The following is a 16605-nucleotide window of genomic DNA, read 5'->3' on the forward strand; positions in this document are numbered from 1 at the left end:
TTTCTCTCTAGAAACTCTCGGGAATAGTAGGCTTTCCAAATCTATACACAATTGACTATGAAAACCTTTACTCCAGTCCTAAAGTTGTAACTTGGAAATTCTAGTCTATTATTAACTAACTGATTCTTTTTCTTATAATAGTGAGTAGCTCATAATATGCCGTTAGTGACATTAAAAATAGTGGGATAATTCTCTCATTACCACATCTGTTATTCTCAAATTTGGTCAGCTCTGATTTAAAGTGAATTGTGAGACTTTTAAAATTTTACATTAAAACCTCTAGACAAATCTAGTTTTTCTCTTGTTGAATCTCAAGCTATCAGCAACTGTCTTAGACCATTTGCAAGTCAGAGTATTTGTGAAAAATATATGGTGACAAGAAAAAACTGTTACAGTAGTAAGTTGAAGAAAATATAATATTAGAACTGCCTGTGTATTTTTATGTTTAGACAGAATTTGAAGATAAGTAACATATATATATATACACACACACATATATATATATATATATGAATATATGGTTTTATTGACTTTTTTTGTCTTAAAGGAGCAATTCTGATACTTTTTTTTAATCTGATACTTTCTTATTACCATTTCAGAATCTTTTGTAGTAAGGTTTAATTTTACCTGGTATAAAATAAATATTAGGAATATTCAACTTTTAAACATATCTGTGTGTAGTCCATGAGTCTTCTATGGAAGTTTATCTTCTGTCAAATGTTTACTTGATACTCATTAGCCTTCTGTGTTAAGATTGTGTGTGTGTGTGTGTGTGTGTGTGTGTGTGTATGTGTGTGTGTATGTGTTGTTTTCCTTCACTGATAAGTCAGAATGAATGTTTTGTGTTAGAGAAATATTGCTATTTCTGTTTCACAATTGACTAAAAATATAATATGTGCCTCTCACTTGGAGATAGAAACTTCTCAATAACTTTTTTTTAAGTAACTTATTTATTTATTTATTTATTTATTTATTTATTTATTTATTTATTTATTTATTTATTTATTTATTTATTTATTTATTTATGCCAGTCCTGGGCCTTGGACTCAGGGCCTGAGCACTGTCCCTGGCTTCTTCCCACTCAAGGCTAGCACTCTGCCACCTGAGCCACAGTGCCCATTCTGGCCATTTTCCATATATGTGGTGCTGGGGAATCGAATCGAGAGCTTCATGTGTAGGAGGCAAGCGCTCTTGCCACTAGGCCATATTCCCAGCCCCTCAATAACTTTTTATTCAGTTAATTTGGATCAAGTTCTTACAAGTTGTTTGAGTGAGACTGATTAATGTCAATATGGTAAAGAATCTGTTCTTCCTCTTACTCAAATTCATTTTCTGTTTGTATTTGTACTTATCCTTGAAAAATTGAGTTAAAGGTAAAGTTGGGCCTAGAATCTAATGTAGGGATGGTAGTCATGTAATGCTGTGTTCAATAAGAAATGCCACCTTAGTGATTTAACCAGTTGACTCCTAAAAAATCACAGGCTTGTCTGTCTTTGGGTTATATATTCTCACAGAGTCAGTCAAGCTAGGAAAGATAGTTGCTGATGGCATGGAACATAGTTTCTAAACTCCTTAATAGAGTTGTTGTACAAACTGTTTTCCTTGAATGGATGCATCATTTTGTATACAGTGAATATGCCACCTGCCATATTTAGTTATAGAATCTGTACATGAAGTTCTGTTTATAAGCATAAATAGTAATTAGTAGTAGAAGGCAATTGTGAGTTATTTTAAGTATTGGATGAATTAGGAAGAAATTGTTACAGCCATTATCAAGAATTTTACGCTTGTTAACGTAACATACACATTTGAAATATGTTCTGTATGCTGAATCTTGGGATATATGGTAGAAGAAAGCAGATCTATTTGATGTCGCCATAGAATTTAGTGTCCCCATAGAATTTAGTCACATTTAATGGTCATTCATATAAATATATCGTTCATAGAAAGACAACTACAAAGAAATACTGTGTATTTTGTCAAGGGATGTGGACATTGATGGTAACAATATTAAACTATCAGTTGAACTGAACAGAGCTATGTCAACTTCTTTCTCGAGCCTACTTTTCCTTACACCCACCTTCTCGTCCTTCCTCTTTCCCTCCCTCTCTCTTCCTTCTTCTCTCTTTCCTCCCTCCTCCTTTCCTACGGACCTCCTTGGGCATGAACTCAGGTTGTCAGTCTCTTGCTCACCTTATTCATTCATGACTTGAGCAACAATTCCAGCCATTTTTGCTAGTTAATTTATAGTTGATAATGTCTGGAGGATTTTTTTGCACTGGCTTTGAGTCAAGATCCTCAGATCTCAGCTGGTGAATAGCAAGAGGTTAAATCGTTCTTAATAGAGGAACAAGGTTACTTTTTTTCCCCTACATAACATCTTTTATTCTATTTTAAAAAAGGTTGACATGAAGGATACAAATTGTGGCTTGAGAGAAATGATGAGTATGCATTTAGTATTACCACACTAAGTTTATGGGACTCACTTTTAGGTGATGTACATTGCTAATGTTCTAGATTTCAAAACTGTTGGGTATAATTAAAATAATATATGTGGTCAATATGCTTTTTCTATAGTGTCATGTGTATACATACATATATCCTATACAGTGAACTAGGATATGTAACATTTATAAGTTAGAACTAAACTTTTATGTTAATTACATTTTTTAATAATTACTAAATATTAACATTTTGTCTTTATACTCCAAAAAGCAGAAAATGTTTGATGTAGTGAGATCATGTGTCTGCAGTGAAGTTTGATGGGCCAAGATGTGAATATGAAGACCTTAAGTGCCTGTTCTTTTTTTTTTTTTAATGTAGACGTGTCTGTTCTTTTATTTACTTTTTGATGCCAGTACTCTTTCTATCTTCTTTTGAAAAATAAAAAGTAATTAAGCTGAATTCTAGTGGCTTACATGTGTAACCTTAGTTACTCAGGAAGCTAATATCCAGAGGATTGAAGTTCAAGGCCAGATCTGACAGAAAAGACTAGACTTTATTTCCAAAATAACTAGCAAAATGAAACACTGGAGATGTGATTCAAGTGATAGAGTGCCTGGTGAGCAAATGTAAAGCTTTCAACTCAAACCCTAGTATTGCTTAAAACAATTTGTTATAACAGTAGTGTTAGCCTTTTTTTCTTTTAACTATAATTCTGTGATGTATCTTAACTTCGCTTATCTATTTCCAAATGGATTAACTAACCCAGTTTGCTTCCACTGAGCTGCTTTACAACTCATTTCAATGAGATGAAAAGCATTAGATAGGGCTGGGAATATGGCCTAGTGGCAAGAGTGCCTGCCCTGGTATACATGAAGCCCTGGGTTCGATTCCTCAGCACCGCATATTTGGAAAATGGCCAAAAGTGTCGCTGTGACTCAAGTGGCAGAGTGCTAGCCTTGAGCAAAAAGAAGCCAGGGATAGTGCTCAGGCTCTGAGTTCAAGGCCCAGGACTGGCCAAAAAAAAAAAAAAAAAAAAGCATTAGAGAAATGCCATCTCAAGAAAGCAAATACATTATTTATGTTGTCAAACATTTATGAAATGTATAATTGTTTCTTAAATACAAGCCTAATTACTAAATGCTGAATAGGATCTGCAGATTGATAGTGAGGGAATTGAAATTTACCTTACTTCTACTTCTAAATGATGATAGATCAAACAGAATATAAAAACTACAGGTGATTTTTAAAATGTCATGGATCTTGCATATATTCTCTTAGGATGTAAAATTTGTGTTGACCTAGAATTTAGTTGCTTATCCTGTTTGTCTCATTTCTTTACTTATTGTTAACTTTTACTGAATCAGTAAGTTTAGGTTAACATTTAGATGAAAAACTCTTATTTCCTATACATTTATTTCTCTGTGCCTGTAAGAAAAAAGAACCAGTACTTGAGAAGAAAGCACAATAAAATACGTTCAAATATACTTTTTGCTTGAAAAGTAGACTTCAGGAGTAAAGGGAAGTTATTTATAGCAAGAACAGTGCTGTCTAACATTTATTTGCTATAAGTCTTTGTTAAATGAAAACAATGTTACTTTAAAGACAGAAGAAGGGGCTGGGGATATGGCCTAGTGGCAAGAGTGCTTGCCTCATATACATGAGGCCCTGGGTTCAATTCCCCAGCACCACATATACAGAAAGTGGCCAGAAGTGGCGCTGTGGTTCAAGTGTCAGAGTGCTAGCCTTGAGCAAAAAGAAGCCAGGGACAGTGCTCAGGCCTTGAGTCCAAGCCCCAGGACTGGCAAAAAAAAAAAAAATAAAAATAAAAAAAAATAAATAAATAAAGACAGAAGAAATCAACTTCCTGTGTCCCCCTGATTTTCAGTTCAGCTTTGTGACAACCTTCTAATCTTTGGTATGTACCAGATTATGGGATAGCCATCAGGAAAACGATGGCATCTAGTCCCCATCCTCTGGCTTTTCACAGACCCATAAAAAACAGGATGTGGATATAGAGTGGTATATACACTGCACAGAGTAGAAAGAAAGTTGTGTGGAAGAGAAGTTCAGGGAAAGGCTTCACAGCAATAATGACTCCTGAGCAGAAATTTTAACAAAAGCTCCTCAAATGGACACAAAGAGAAGGCTGGCTAAGGCCTCCAAGAATAAAGCAGCTATGTGAGTTTGAGTACTTGATGTAGCTACCAGGTGATCTGGGATATAGAGCCATAGAGACTAAAATGGGAGAAGGAAAATACAACTGTGGCAGAACAAAGGGAAGCACCTGAAAATGAGTTTTAGCTGCCATTTATAGGGCTTTGAAATTTTTCTGCAATTGATGGAGACATTGAAGGTTTTTACGTAGGTCCCTACATGATTAGATTTCCATTTTGAAAATATTTTGTGATTGGCTTTTAGAGAATGATACAGGGCCCTATGATAGTGGTTATGCAATAGTTTGAGTGACAAGATGCCTTTTCTGTTGTAAAATTTTCTGTTGATTCATAATTATGCTACACCATTTAAACATGTTCGCAAATAGAAGATATTTTTAATATTCAGTAGAATTAGTTCATTGCTATTTTTATAGTTTGAAATTATTCAGTAAGTTAATAGTAATGAGGAGTTGAAAAAGCATTGGTATTTTATCAGTGAAATTAAACAAGTAGGCTTCTTGCAAAAGTCTCATAGTTAAAATTTGCTATATAATATGAAATGTAATATTAAACATATAAAAATTTATATATATACATCTATTTGTAGATATTTTACATATATGAAAATAACTGACATAGAGTCAGTATTTGTTGAAGGTACATTTGAGATTTGAATGTTATAACTAAGAATTGGTATTAATTCAGATCGTGAACTAAATTATATTTTAAAGTAGAAAGTTAAATCCCAAAGAAAGAAAGAATTTTTTTTTTTTTGGCCAGTCCTGGGCCTTGGACTCAGGGCCTGAGCACTGTCCCTGGCTTCTTCCCGCTCAAGGCTAGCACTCTGCCACTTTGAGCCACAGCGCCGCTTCTGGCCGTTTTCTGTATATGTGGTGCTGGGGAATCGAACCTAGGGCCTCATGTATCCGAGGCAGGCAGGCACTCTTGCCACTAGGCTATATCCCCAGCCCGAAAGAATATTTTTAAACAGGCATATTCATGTAAAATTGTTACTTTGCAAAAAGTATTTAAAAGATCACTGCAGCTCATAATTGCAAAAGCACATTGAAAATAACTTTATAAATTGTTTCACCAACAATATGGCATCAGTGGGTTTCTACCAAGGCCGATTTTGATGTATGTATCTTTAGTTCTTTGTTATTATAACTGGAAACAAAAGTCAAAGTTAAAGAATAAGAATATCTGTAACATTGTAGAGATAAAAAATATTAGATTGGTCTACCCTTAATTTTTTTCTAAAGGTTTTTTTTTTTCTGTTCAAGTATGTATGATAGGGTAATATTGGTTAGTACAATCAAACTAATGTTTATTAGTTTATAAACTACAACCAAATGGTAGAATAATGAATGATTTTTTGATTAGGCTTTATCTGCAACTCTAACTAGGAAATAGATTCATTCCTTACTATTAGCATTATGTGGAGTGTGTCAGGAGAGATCATTTTAAGATTGTATACTTGTTATTGTGTGCTATGCCAGACAATATTTTACTCTTAAGATTATGTTGAGGTGATAGGTGTTAGCTCCTGATTATTTGTATAGAAGAGGTTAGAAAGTACACCTTTTTTTTTTTTTTAGCAGAATCTATGTCTTTATCTTTTTTTCTATGATAATGAGATGAATTACTTTAGGATTTAAAAAAATATTATTATTACTTCATATACAGTGGGTTTTGTTAAGGGAATCATTGGCGACATGTTTCAAAGCAGAAATCATTTCATGCCTGTTTAATTATAATTCAGGTTATTTTAACAACTGGGTTTTCCCTGGTGAATCATTAAAATAAGTGAGTGGGCTGGAAGGCAATGCTAGTTTTTCTCAGCACCACCCTGTATTACTCTGCTGGTAACTAGTTGCTTTTAAAATATGTCCTTGGTGTGTTGGAGTCAATGGGTGGAAGTGCAGAATGGAAGAATGAAAAAGGGCCAGTAAGACAATACCAGGTAAAACTCACATGGCCTATCAGAAGTTCACTTTACTCAATTTTAAATCACCTAGTATATCAGATCATGTTCTCTGCCAGTCTCGACTGTAAAAATACTGTATACAGGTAAATAGAAAACATTTTCAGTAATTGAAAAATTTAAGACATCAGGTATATGGAGATTTTTTTTTTCCTGGGAGATCAGTCTTGTGTTGGAATAAAATGTAAAAATATCATTACTGAAATCGATACTTTCCTATAATAGCAAAAAGCATCTATAGACCATATTAGTACAAGAATTCCTGCGATTTAAAATTATTATTGGTAGTTTGTTGGAAAATTATTTGAATACCATACGTAAATGAAAATTAATTATGAATTTATAATGTGATAGGTTTTTTAAAATTGTCATAGTACGTGTATACTTAGCATGTTTTCAATTAATTAATAAATAGACAATTGAAGAAATTCCTATGTTCTGTTAAAATATTTTTTTCAATTGCCACAGAAATTTTAGTTACAAGAGGAGGTAGACAAAAATGTAGTTCACCTTGAAACTGATCATGGCTTAGGGAATAAAGAAATTGGGTCAAGCCTAAAATAAATTCAGGTACAATGACAAAGTATTTTAATAACATTTCAAAAATATTCACAGAATTGGTTTCAGGCTACTTTTGTTCTCTGTTACCAACGCATTATTAATTGAGATGATGCTAATGGCACTTTTTCATTTTGGTCAAAATGTATTTATTTATATAATACTATTCTGATTTTTTTTTCACTCTATCCCTCTACTCCTATTAATTGTAAATAGAAACGTTTGTAAAGTAGTTGATTCACAAATAGATCTGTTAGTCCTTTGATGATTCTTGGAAATAGAATTTGAATAGCATCTGAAAGGGTATAAAATTTCTATGTCACTGTACCATTTTGATTCATTTTATATTGCCAAATTTAACATTTAGCATTTAATTATGTATCATTAAATCATAGTATTGATAATGAATTAAAATTTCATGAAATTTTAATAGTATAGTAGGTTGTGCATTTATCTGCTGTCATTGGGGAAGAAAATGTGCTGAGAGGTGAGTTTTCTTTAACTGAATATGGAGCTTACTTGTTTAAGCAGAAAAACCTAAAAGTCACTAAATGGTATCTGAAAATTTTGTTTGTTCTTTAGCTACATGTATGGCCGTGTACTCTATTTTTAATGTCCTAAGGTATTCTTTTTTTTTTTTTGGCCAGTCCTGGGCCTTGGACTCAGGGCCTGAGCACTGTCCCTGGCTTCTTCCCGCTCAAGGCTAGCACTCTGCCACTTGAGCCACAGCGCCGCTTCTGGCCGTTTTCTGTGGGGAATATATATATGTGGTGCTGGGGAATCGAACCTAGGGCCTCGTGTATCCGAGGCAGGCACTCTTGCCACTAGGCTATATCCCCAGCCCCTAAGGTATTCTTAGTACCATGTAGATAGACCATGGATTTCTGTTTGGTATTTATTATGCAACCTATGATACATATATTTTTTAAATGGCACACTTCTGATACTAATAAGTTACTTGATTTTGAATTGATGGTAGCACTTGTGGCAAAGCTGTAACCAAATCATAAACTCAGGTAGTAAGATGTATGATCCTGTATATGCTTGTCAACATCTTTTGTCACACAAATAGTGATAGGATCTTGCCATCAAGAAGATGTGGTCCTTGCTTTAGAGTTTTCACTTTGAACATGGAAATACTGTTAATGATTCTTCCAAACACTTTCTCCTTGCTTATCATTGTTAGTGGTTCAAAAATGTTTATATTCATCGTGCATACTTGTGAGCCTCTGTGTTATCAGGACATCTATCTGTAGTTATCTCTAGTAATAAAAGAAAATAAGGCTCTGCCTTTACTTTTTTTTTTTTTGCCAGTCCTGAGGCTTAGACTCAGGGCCTGAGCACTGTCCCTGGCTTCTTTTTGATCAAGGCTAGCACTCTGCCACTTGAGCCACAGCGCCGCTTCTGGCCATTTTCTGTATATGTGGTGCTGGGGAATTGAACCCAGGGTCTCATGTATAGGAGGCAAGCACTCTTGCCACTAGGCCATATCCCCAGCCCTCTGCCTTTACTTTTTACACTGTTAAAGCAACGTGGTGTTTTTAAATAGCCTCTTGCCTATTTATTTCAACCAGTGTCTTCTGAAACAGAATTCAAGCACAGTGAAAGTATTTGAACTATTCCTTAGTATGCCATAATGGCATTTGGTTTGAATCTATGTTTAAACCTCAGCTCTGCACCTTATGCTTACATCTAATGGGAGTCATCCTTGTTCCAGGTTGTGCTTCAGTAACAAACAGTACAAGAAATGTATCCAATGCCTAAAGTATGAAACTCTAACCGCTCTGTATATCAGTTTGACAATTAAAAAAAAAATCCCCCCCCCCCAAAAAAAGAACACCTCAAATTAAAAAAATAAAAAGACTACAGGGAAGAACATGTTTTCTTTTGGCCCAAAAGTTGCAGTAGAAGTAAGTGGGGAACTGCCAGGATATGTCTGTCTCCACAAAACAAGCAGAACAAATTTCCATGAATCAAAGCCACTAAGTATAGTTTTCAGAGATCGTAGGACATAGTTACCTTCCCTAGAAAAATACTCCAAATGAGGCACACCCAGTGGCCAGTAGAAAAATGCTCAAGTAAATACCAGTTCTAACCTGTACATTTCACTTTTCCTACTGAGCTATTAAAGGGCTGGAAATCCACTATATCTATAATCTTTTTTTCCTTTTTTCTATTTTTGACCTCCCACATGCTTAGTGTTCAGTTCTGCTTACTGAATGCTTTGAATCTGCTGCAGCACCTACATGTACTGCTTCCACATGGCTAATTGATTTCAGATAACTTATGATTCAAACTCATAAGAAACATCTATAAAATAAATATATGGCATGATGCATATGCTAGATTCATCATAGAAATGAGTAGAGTAATGGAAAATCAGAAAGCTTTTTTTCTTCTAATATTGATGTTGGTTTCTTTGAGTTTGTATGGGTAAAATATTCTTTAGTGAGGCTTATATCACATTCCATTACTTGGGAGCAATATCTCAGGCCATTTGTATGAGTTTTTAGAGGTTGTTTCAAGATATACTTGGCATGCAGTATCAGTATTCGGTCAGAAGAAATAAAGCAAGATAGTAGATATCTGTGATTTGATCTACTTAGAAAAATTAATGTTTAACTGGTTTTAATCTGCCTTTCTTGAAATTTCTGATATAACTTTTAAAATTCCCTTTTTATTATTCTCTCAGTTGTTTTCTAAAAGTTTCCATCATTTGAAGGCTTAAAACCACAGCTTTATTGAATTTAGAGGGCTTTTGAGAACTTGTCTGTAGCAATATTAAAAAATTGAGTTCTGCATACATTAGTCTGTGAGTTTATACCTCTTAAGCACAAAAGTTGTGGAGCTCTTAAAATCATGTTTAAAATGAAAGCTACTGATGTATTTCAGATGCACATTTACAACCACTTTTCCATACTATCTGCTCTGAGGTCATGGTTGAAAATTACTGGATTTAAAGTGCTGGAAGATTCAGAAGATACCTTTTTCATTAGAGTGATATATGATATTAGGAATGACTAAGTATTCTATTTATAAGACAAATGAATTACCCAATCTTATGTTCATAACCCATCTTTAAATTAGTGTTTTTATCTCCATTCTAGAGACGAAGAGATTGAGTCCTACAAAGTTAGGTAAGTTGTCCAAAGTTACACAGTTGGAAATGCAACAGAATTAAGGTTCAAGCTTGTATTTTCCTGGTGAACACTGCTTTTTATTTTTATTTTGCATGTAAGAGAAACACACTGAGATGCACATTACCAAACATTTATTAGAAGATTCAGACAAGAAATAAATGAATTTTTTCAGTTTAGTCATTTCTTTGAGAACCATTTGAGACTTTTTGCTTTGAAGTGCAATTTAAGTATGCATTACTTTGAGTAAGGTGAAGTACAGTTTTATTAGTGGAGTGTTATTGAGTCATTGAGGCTAATGATTTTATGGAACAATATTATTTTAAAAAGCAATATACTATTTAATGAGTGGTATTTACTTCAGTCATAAAAGAAAATTCAAACATCTGGAATAATTTTAAAGCAATAGATCAATTGTGCACAGAAGGATGTTTCTCCCTTATGTCTTACAAGAAGTAACATATAATTTGAAAAAGTGTAAGAAAGGTTTCATCTTTATACACTGGTTGCTATTCCACTGAGCACATAGACAGAAATTGAATTATTAAACTGAAAAATTGATAGTTTTTTTGTAATGAAACTTTACTATTTCTTCAAGTACATCATTATTTATTCCAGTGGGTTTCTTGTTTAAAGAAAACTATAGAAACCTTGCTGATTCACAAGCATAAATCTTTACCCAAGTTTTTTTGCTGTTCATTTGGGGCTAGTATATTGCTAACAGCGAGGAAATGAGCAACACATATGCACATATGTAGTATCTCAAGAAACTGTATACTAAGTTTTTAATACTAGGATATTGATATTTTGATAGGAATTTTCTATCAAATACAAACTTTTTGGAGTAAGTGATAGTTGTTTAGTGATAGTGATTGATAGTCAGAACATTTATGATCTAGAAAGAGCTTTGTAAATGAGGCAGAGCCAGAAGGATTGTGAGTTTGACGTTAACTTGGGATGCATAGTAGGTCACTGTCCTAACAACAACAACAAAAACAACTTTTAGGAAATGAATTCTCTGACTGTCTTAATAGAGCTGTAAGTAAAGGACGATCTAAAGCTCAACTCTGAACTTGCCTGGAAGTAAGAGATCAAAGCCAGAGAGGGCTTTAAGCTTCTAGGGGTAGGAGGCCAAACTAAGAGTCATAGAAATACAAAATACAGTCATAGAAATATAAAAATAAAGACATTTTTTTTTTCTTCTGCTGGTCCTGGAGCTTGAACTCAGGGCCTGGGCTCTGGCCCTAAGCCCCTCTGTGTTCAGGGCTCACACTTTAGCCAAAGTGCCACTTCCTTCCGAGGAGACAAGAGTCTCATGGACTTTCCTGCCCATGCTGGCTTCAAACTGTGATCCTCAGATCTCAGCCTCCTGAGTAGCTAGTTTTACAGGTATAAGCCACAAGAACCTGGCTTTTATTTTTTCTTATTAATATAAATTATTACAAAATTTTCGGATTTAATTATTAAGTCTGGAAAGTAGGATAATGTATTAAAATTTCTATGTCTGAGCTTTTCTTCCTGTTTTTCTTTTTCTATCTTTCTTTTTCTTTTTTCTTTCTTTCTTTTATTTTTCTTTTTGAGAAAGGGCCTGATAACACAAGATAGCCTTTAACTTACAATTCTCTTATCTCCTCATAACTAATGAGATTATAAGTATGTGCCACCAAGCTTGGATCTATATTTATTTCGGATTATCTGGCTTAAATTTTGTTTGAAAAAAATTGTAGACTAGGTGCGAGGGGATTATGCCTGTTAATCTAGCTACTTGACAGGCAGAGATCAAGTTAGTAAGACTGTATATCCACCAACACCTCAGATGTGATTTTATGTGACTGTAATCCTAGCTACATTGTTAGCATTATGTAGGAGGATTGTAGTCTGAGGATGACCTCAGGAAACAAATGTGAGATCCTATAAAAAAAAATCCTAAATGACTCCCCCCTTTCTCACCTACCCCCCTCATTGTATGTCTGTGAGTATACATATACACACATGAATGTTTTCAAAAATTGTGTTGTAAATTTAAAAAATATAAGTGTTTTGATTGATCCCGGAGGTTTGAACAGGCCAATGAGTATTCTCATCATTGAGGCGTTCTATGGGGGCTCCCATAAACAGCTGGTGGATCTGCTTCAAGAAGAGTTTGAAGACTGTGCTGCTTATACTCTTCCTGCAAAGAAATGGCATTGGAGAGCACGGACAGCAGCTTTGTACTTCTCTCAGAACATTCCTATCAGTGAGCATTACAGGTAATGAGAACTCAGGATGGGATGCATCGTCAACTACTTTATACAGTTAGGATGTTGCTTTTCTATTCATGTTTTTGATAATTTCTTCATCTGTGAAACGGATTGGAGACCATGGGAGTGTACTCAGTATATTCATTGGAGTATGCTCAGAATATCAGCCTCCTAGGAAGGTGGCCTCATTGAGAACCTATCAGTCTTTTCTCACTTGCTTTGTAATATTATTCTGGGCAGGTTTGTGGCTGTGGGAGACCTTTTTTTTCCCTCTTGACTTGAATGAATCATGTGCACAAGAGGTGTTTTTGTTGTTTTTATTGTTGTTGTTGAAGTTAGATCCTTAACTTCCAGTGCATTTTTTGTAAGTATACTGTTTTCTTTATTTTATTTACATTGTGTTGGTGTCAGATTTGGTAAGGTGGATATAGCCAGGAATTTAATGACTGTTGAGGTAGAGATAGATATAGCAATGCAAAGCCCTGAGAGAATGAAAAATGAAGAAATTGATTTTGAATTTGACAAGCTGATGGTGACATAGTAGAACTATTAACTTTCTCCTCTCCTCCCTCCCTTCGCTTTCCCTCTCCATACCTCCCTTCCTTTCATCTCCCTTCTCCTCCCTGCCTGTCTGTCCTCCCTCTCTTCCTCCATCCTTCCTTCCTTTCCTTTCCTTCCCCTCTCCCTTTCCTTCCTCTCTCCCTTCCCTTCCCTTTCCCTTTCCCTTCCCTTCCCCTCCTTCTCCTCCTCCTCTCCCTCCTCCTCCTCCCCCCGCCTCCTCCCCCTCCTCCCCCCTCCCCTTCCCCCTCCCCCTCCTCCTCCCCTCCTCCTCCTCACCCCTCCCCCTCCCCCTCATCTTCCTCCTCCCTACTCTCTCCCCTCCCCTCTTCTTGTTCCTCCCCTTTCCTTGTTCCTCTCCTCTTCTTTTTCCTTTCTCCCTCCCCTTTTTCCTCCCTTCCCCTTTTTCCTCCCCTCTCCTTGTTCCTCCCCTCTCCTTTTTCCTTTCTTCTCCTCTCCCCCCTCCCCCCCCCCCAATATGTTGCCCAAGGTGGCTTGGAACTTATGATTCTCTTACCTTTGCCTTCAGTTTTAGGATTATAAATCCCACCACGCCTGGCTGATTTGACTCACTCGTGAAGGTGTGAGTAGACTTGGTGTCACAGAATTCAATTCTGAATATTGACTTATTAAAAAATACAAACTATTAAAAAGAGTCATATTGAACATACCACACCAGTGGTGAAGGGATAAATGTGGGGAAACAGGGAACAGGTAGAATGGAATCTCTTTGAGTATCTCTTATCTCCTCCTTCTTCAGTCTTAAGTGCTTCCATATGTCTCCCAAATATTAAGTAGTGGGAGACTGTCCTATTGCGGTTTACATATTGGATGCTTTGCCAGGCTGGGTTCCTTTGTGTATGTTGTGTTGGTTTACATAGGAGTGAGGGGTGCCAGGCAGATAGTGAGTGGAGTTAGAGCACTCAGGCCAGAGATAGAGCCTGCTGCAAGTTGTACTTCACATCTTTGTTCCAGAATACCCACCCATCTGCTAAAATGGACCAGCCATAAGCAGACAGCAGTTGTGATTTATATGTAGATTATTGTTCTTAGCACTAATTTGTGGGACATTCAGAGAATAACCCATTTTAAGTATGAATAACATGTATTGTTGCTGATAATTTAGGTTGTCTGGCAGAATAGCAGCACTCCAGTTGCATTGCTTTGAATTTTGAAGATAAAATGCTAGTTAGTGAATATTTTTTGCATAATTCACTATTTTATATCATGATATCACTAAGTAAATATTGTTGATTCACTAATAGTAGGAGAAATTTCGGTGAACGTTGATACAAAAGTTGCGAAGATAGGCTTTTTGCTGTGTTAAGATCTCACTGTTTATAGTTGTTTTCACATCTTATTTGTGTCTTTGCATCAGCAATTGTATTATACTACGTAAGATCAAGTAAACCATGTAAGTTTATGGCACATTTCCCTCTGACATTCCCATTCAGTATAATAAATTTCTACAGTGATTTGGGGATTGAAATGAGCTTTTCTATATCTGCTTGATTTCATTTTGATTATGAAGTTCTTGTGAATTAAACTCTTGTATTACAGATATCTATATGTGTATAGCTTTCAAGTTAAACACTTGTATGCATATGGCTTCTCCATCATTTTTGACACCTGCAGCATTTGAGGTGAAGTGGCATGATACTGTTTTAAGTAATCTTGTTTGGGAAATGGATTTCTGAAAGATCCAATTCTGTTGCTGCTAGTCATAACTCAGTGTCTAATAATGGTATCTGTCCTTTTTCAAACTCAGCCATTTAGTCTACACGGTTAGACTATAATAATCTATTCAGGCATCAACTCATACATACCTCACCCATTTAAGATACACTTATATGTGACCAAAGATAACTTATCTATTCTACCAAATAACCCTCTGAATACTTATGGAAAAAATAATAGTACTTTCAAAACCTAAGCTAAGTTGAAGAATGTGCTTACACAGTTCTAGACTGAAGTGCAAAAATAACTTTTTATTACACCAGATAAATCTGATCTCCTTTGAGACTTTAAAGATATGAGGCGTTTTTGCTTTCCCCTCCTTTTTATACATCTGGCACATAAAATCATCAAAACTACTAAATATAAAATGATTAAGCACCAATATTATCTACTATGGAAGATTAATTACATCATCAGAAATGATATTACTTGTGTAGGAAAAGTAGGATTATGTCTGATAATGGGCAAGAACTTGAAATGTAGGTATATATTTTTCTCAGCATCTACACAGGTAATTGTTATTATCAGAAATTTCTTGGAAATATTTTACTATTAAAATAATAAATACAGTCTAAATAATCAGTTTGATTCACCTTTATCAAGATAAAAGAATACACCATGAATCACATGGGCTATTCATTTTTTGTTACAGATTACAAAAGCTCAACAAATTATTTTTCTCAAAAATACTTAGTAATTATTGTAATTCATAGGTCACATTAAAAGTTGGCCTCTGGAAATTTCACAAAAGTTAGAGAAAGTTTCTGATGAAAGATTGTAAATTTTGTGTTTTGATATGAGTCATTTGTCCCAGCACCAAGGATTTCCACTTTGTTAGGATGCCTTAGACTAGGCATGAAGGACATGTTGCTCATTTTTCTTCCTGCATTATCTTTTCTGAGCTGAAGAATAACTGTTAAAGTCACTGTTAACTTTCATATGCTTATATGTTTTGCTGTGTGTGAAGTATTGTGCCAGTTACTGCCTGTTGCCTGTGTAGCATCTTTTCTTCCTTGTTAGCAGAAAGGGTTATCTTTTGGGGAGCTAAGCACCCAATCCCTGGGTGTGAAATATCATTTCATTCTCTTTTACCAGATTGCCTCAATGTTCCTTGGTAGAGTAGTCCCAACTTATGGCAAATTAGGATGTTTTTTGTTTTGTAAATACTGGTTAAGTACTCACCTCTTCAGAGTGAAGCAGAATGGATCCAAATTGATTGTGGTGATCTAATTTTTTTTTTTTTTGCAAATTTCAACATTCCCTATAAGTAAAGTTGGTCAATCCCCAAATCATGGCAAATTAGTGTTAGGTGGGTAACCTCTGGTCCGACCTCTGATTCTGTTTTCAGATAAGTGTATTTTTAAGTTTTAATTTTGGAAGGAGAAAATTACCTCTCCTTTTTGAATTTGGCTGTATTTGTGATATCGTAACCAGGAAGTACCAACAGTAAGGATAAAAGCCACAAATGGCTGTGCTAGGCTTCTGTTTTGCACAATATAGCTACCTCACATGAGTAATCCTTCTGTCTCTAAAGCATCTAGAAATGCTTTGAAAAACCCAAGTAATTTCATTTTAGCCTTTCTTTTCCCAGCAAAGATCAGGAAAATTGCAAGGGTCCCAAATGAGAAAGGATCAGGAAAATAAAATGGTATCTGGCTATGAATCATTGGTTGTCTGATTTTCATAAAGAAAATTGTTTAAATAAATTAGTACATTTGTGAAAAGAAATATAGTAGATTCCCTAAGTGAAATGAATGACAAGATTTGGAAATAAGTGGTTTATCTTTGAT

General features: G+C 35.1%; 1 protein-coding gene across 5 annotated transcripts in view; it reads left to right on the plus strand.

Moving 5' to 3' along the window:
* Window positions 1-16605, plus strand: part of Gtdc1 (glycosyltransferase like domain containing 1) — a 364166-nt gene that overhangs the window by 94841 nt on the left and 252720 nt on the right. For 3 of the 5 annotated variants that reach the window (XM_048345530.1, XM_048345533.1, XM_048345531.1), the window contains exons 1-5: window positions 8693-8750; window positions 8861-8870; window positions 9000-9053; window positions 10251-10280; window positions 12337-12529. The exons of the other annotated variants lie outside the window; for them this stretch is intronic. In XM_048345530.1, coding sequence (XP_048201487.1) covers window positions 12351-12529 — 179 coding nt within the window. In that variant the 5' untranslated portion in view covers window positions 8693-8750; window positions 8861-8870; window positions 9000-9053; window positions 10251-10280; window positions 12337-12350. Of the gene's footprint in view, window positions 1-8692; window positions 8751-8860; window positions 8871-8999; window positions 9054-10250; window positions 10281-12336; window positions 12530-16605 lie in introns of those variants that run through there. 5 annotated transcript variants of the gene reach the window in all.

The sequence above is a fragment of the Perognathus longimembris genome, chromosome 4 (genome assembly GCF_023159225.1).
Source record: "Perognathus longimembris pacificus isolate PPM17 chromosome 4, ASM2315922v1, whole genome shotgun sequence".
Taxonomy (NCBI): Eukaryota; Metazoa; Chordata; class Mammalia; order Rodentia; family Heteromyidae; genus Perognathus; species Perognathus longimembris.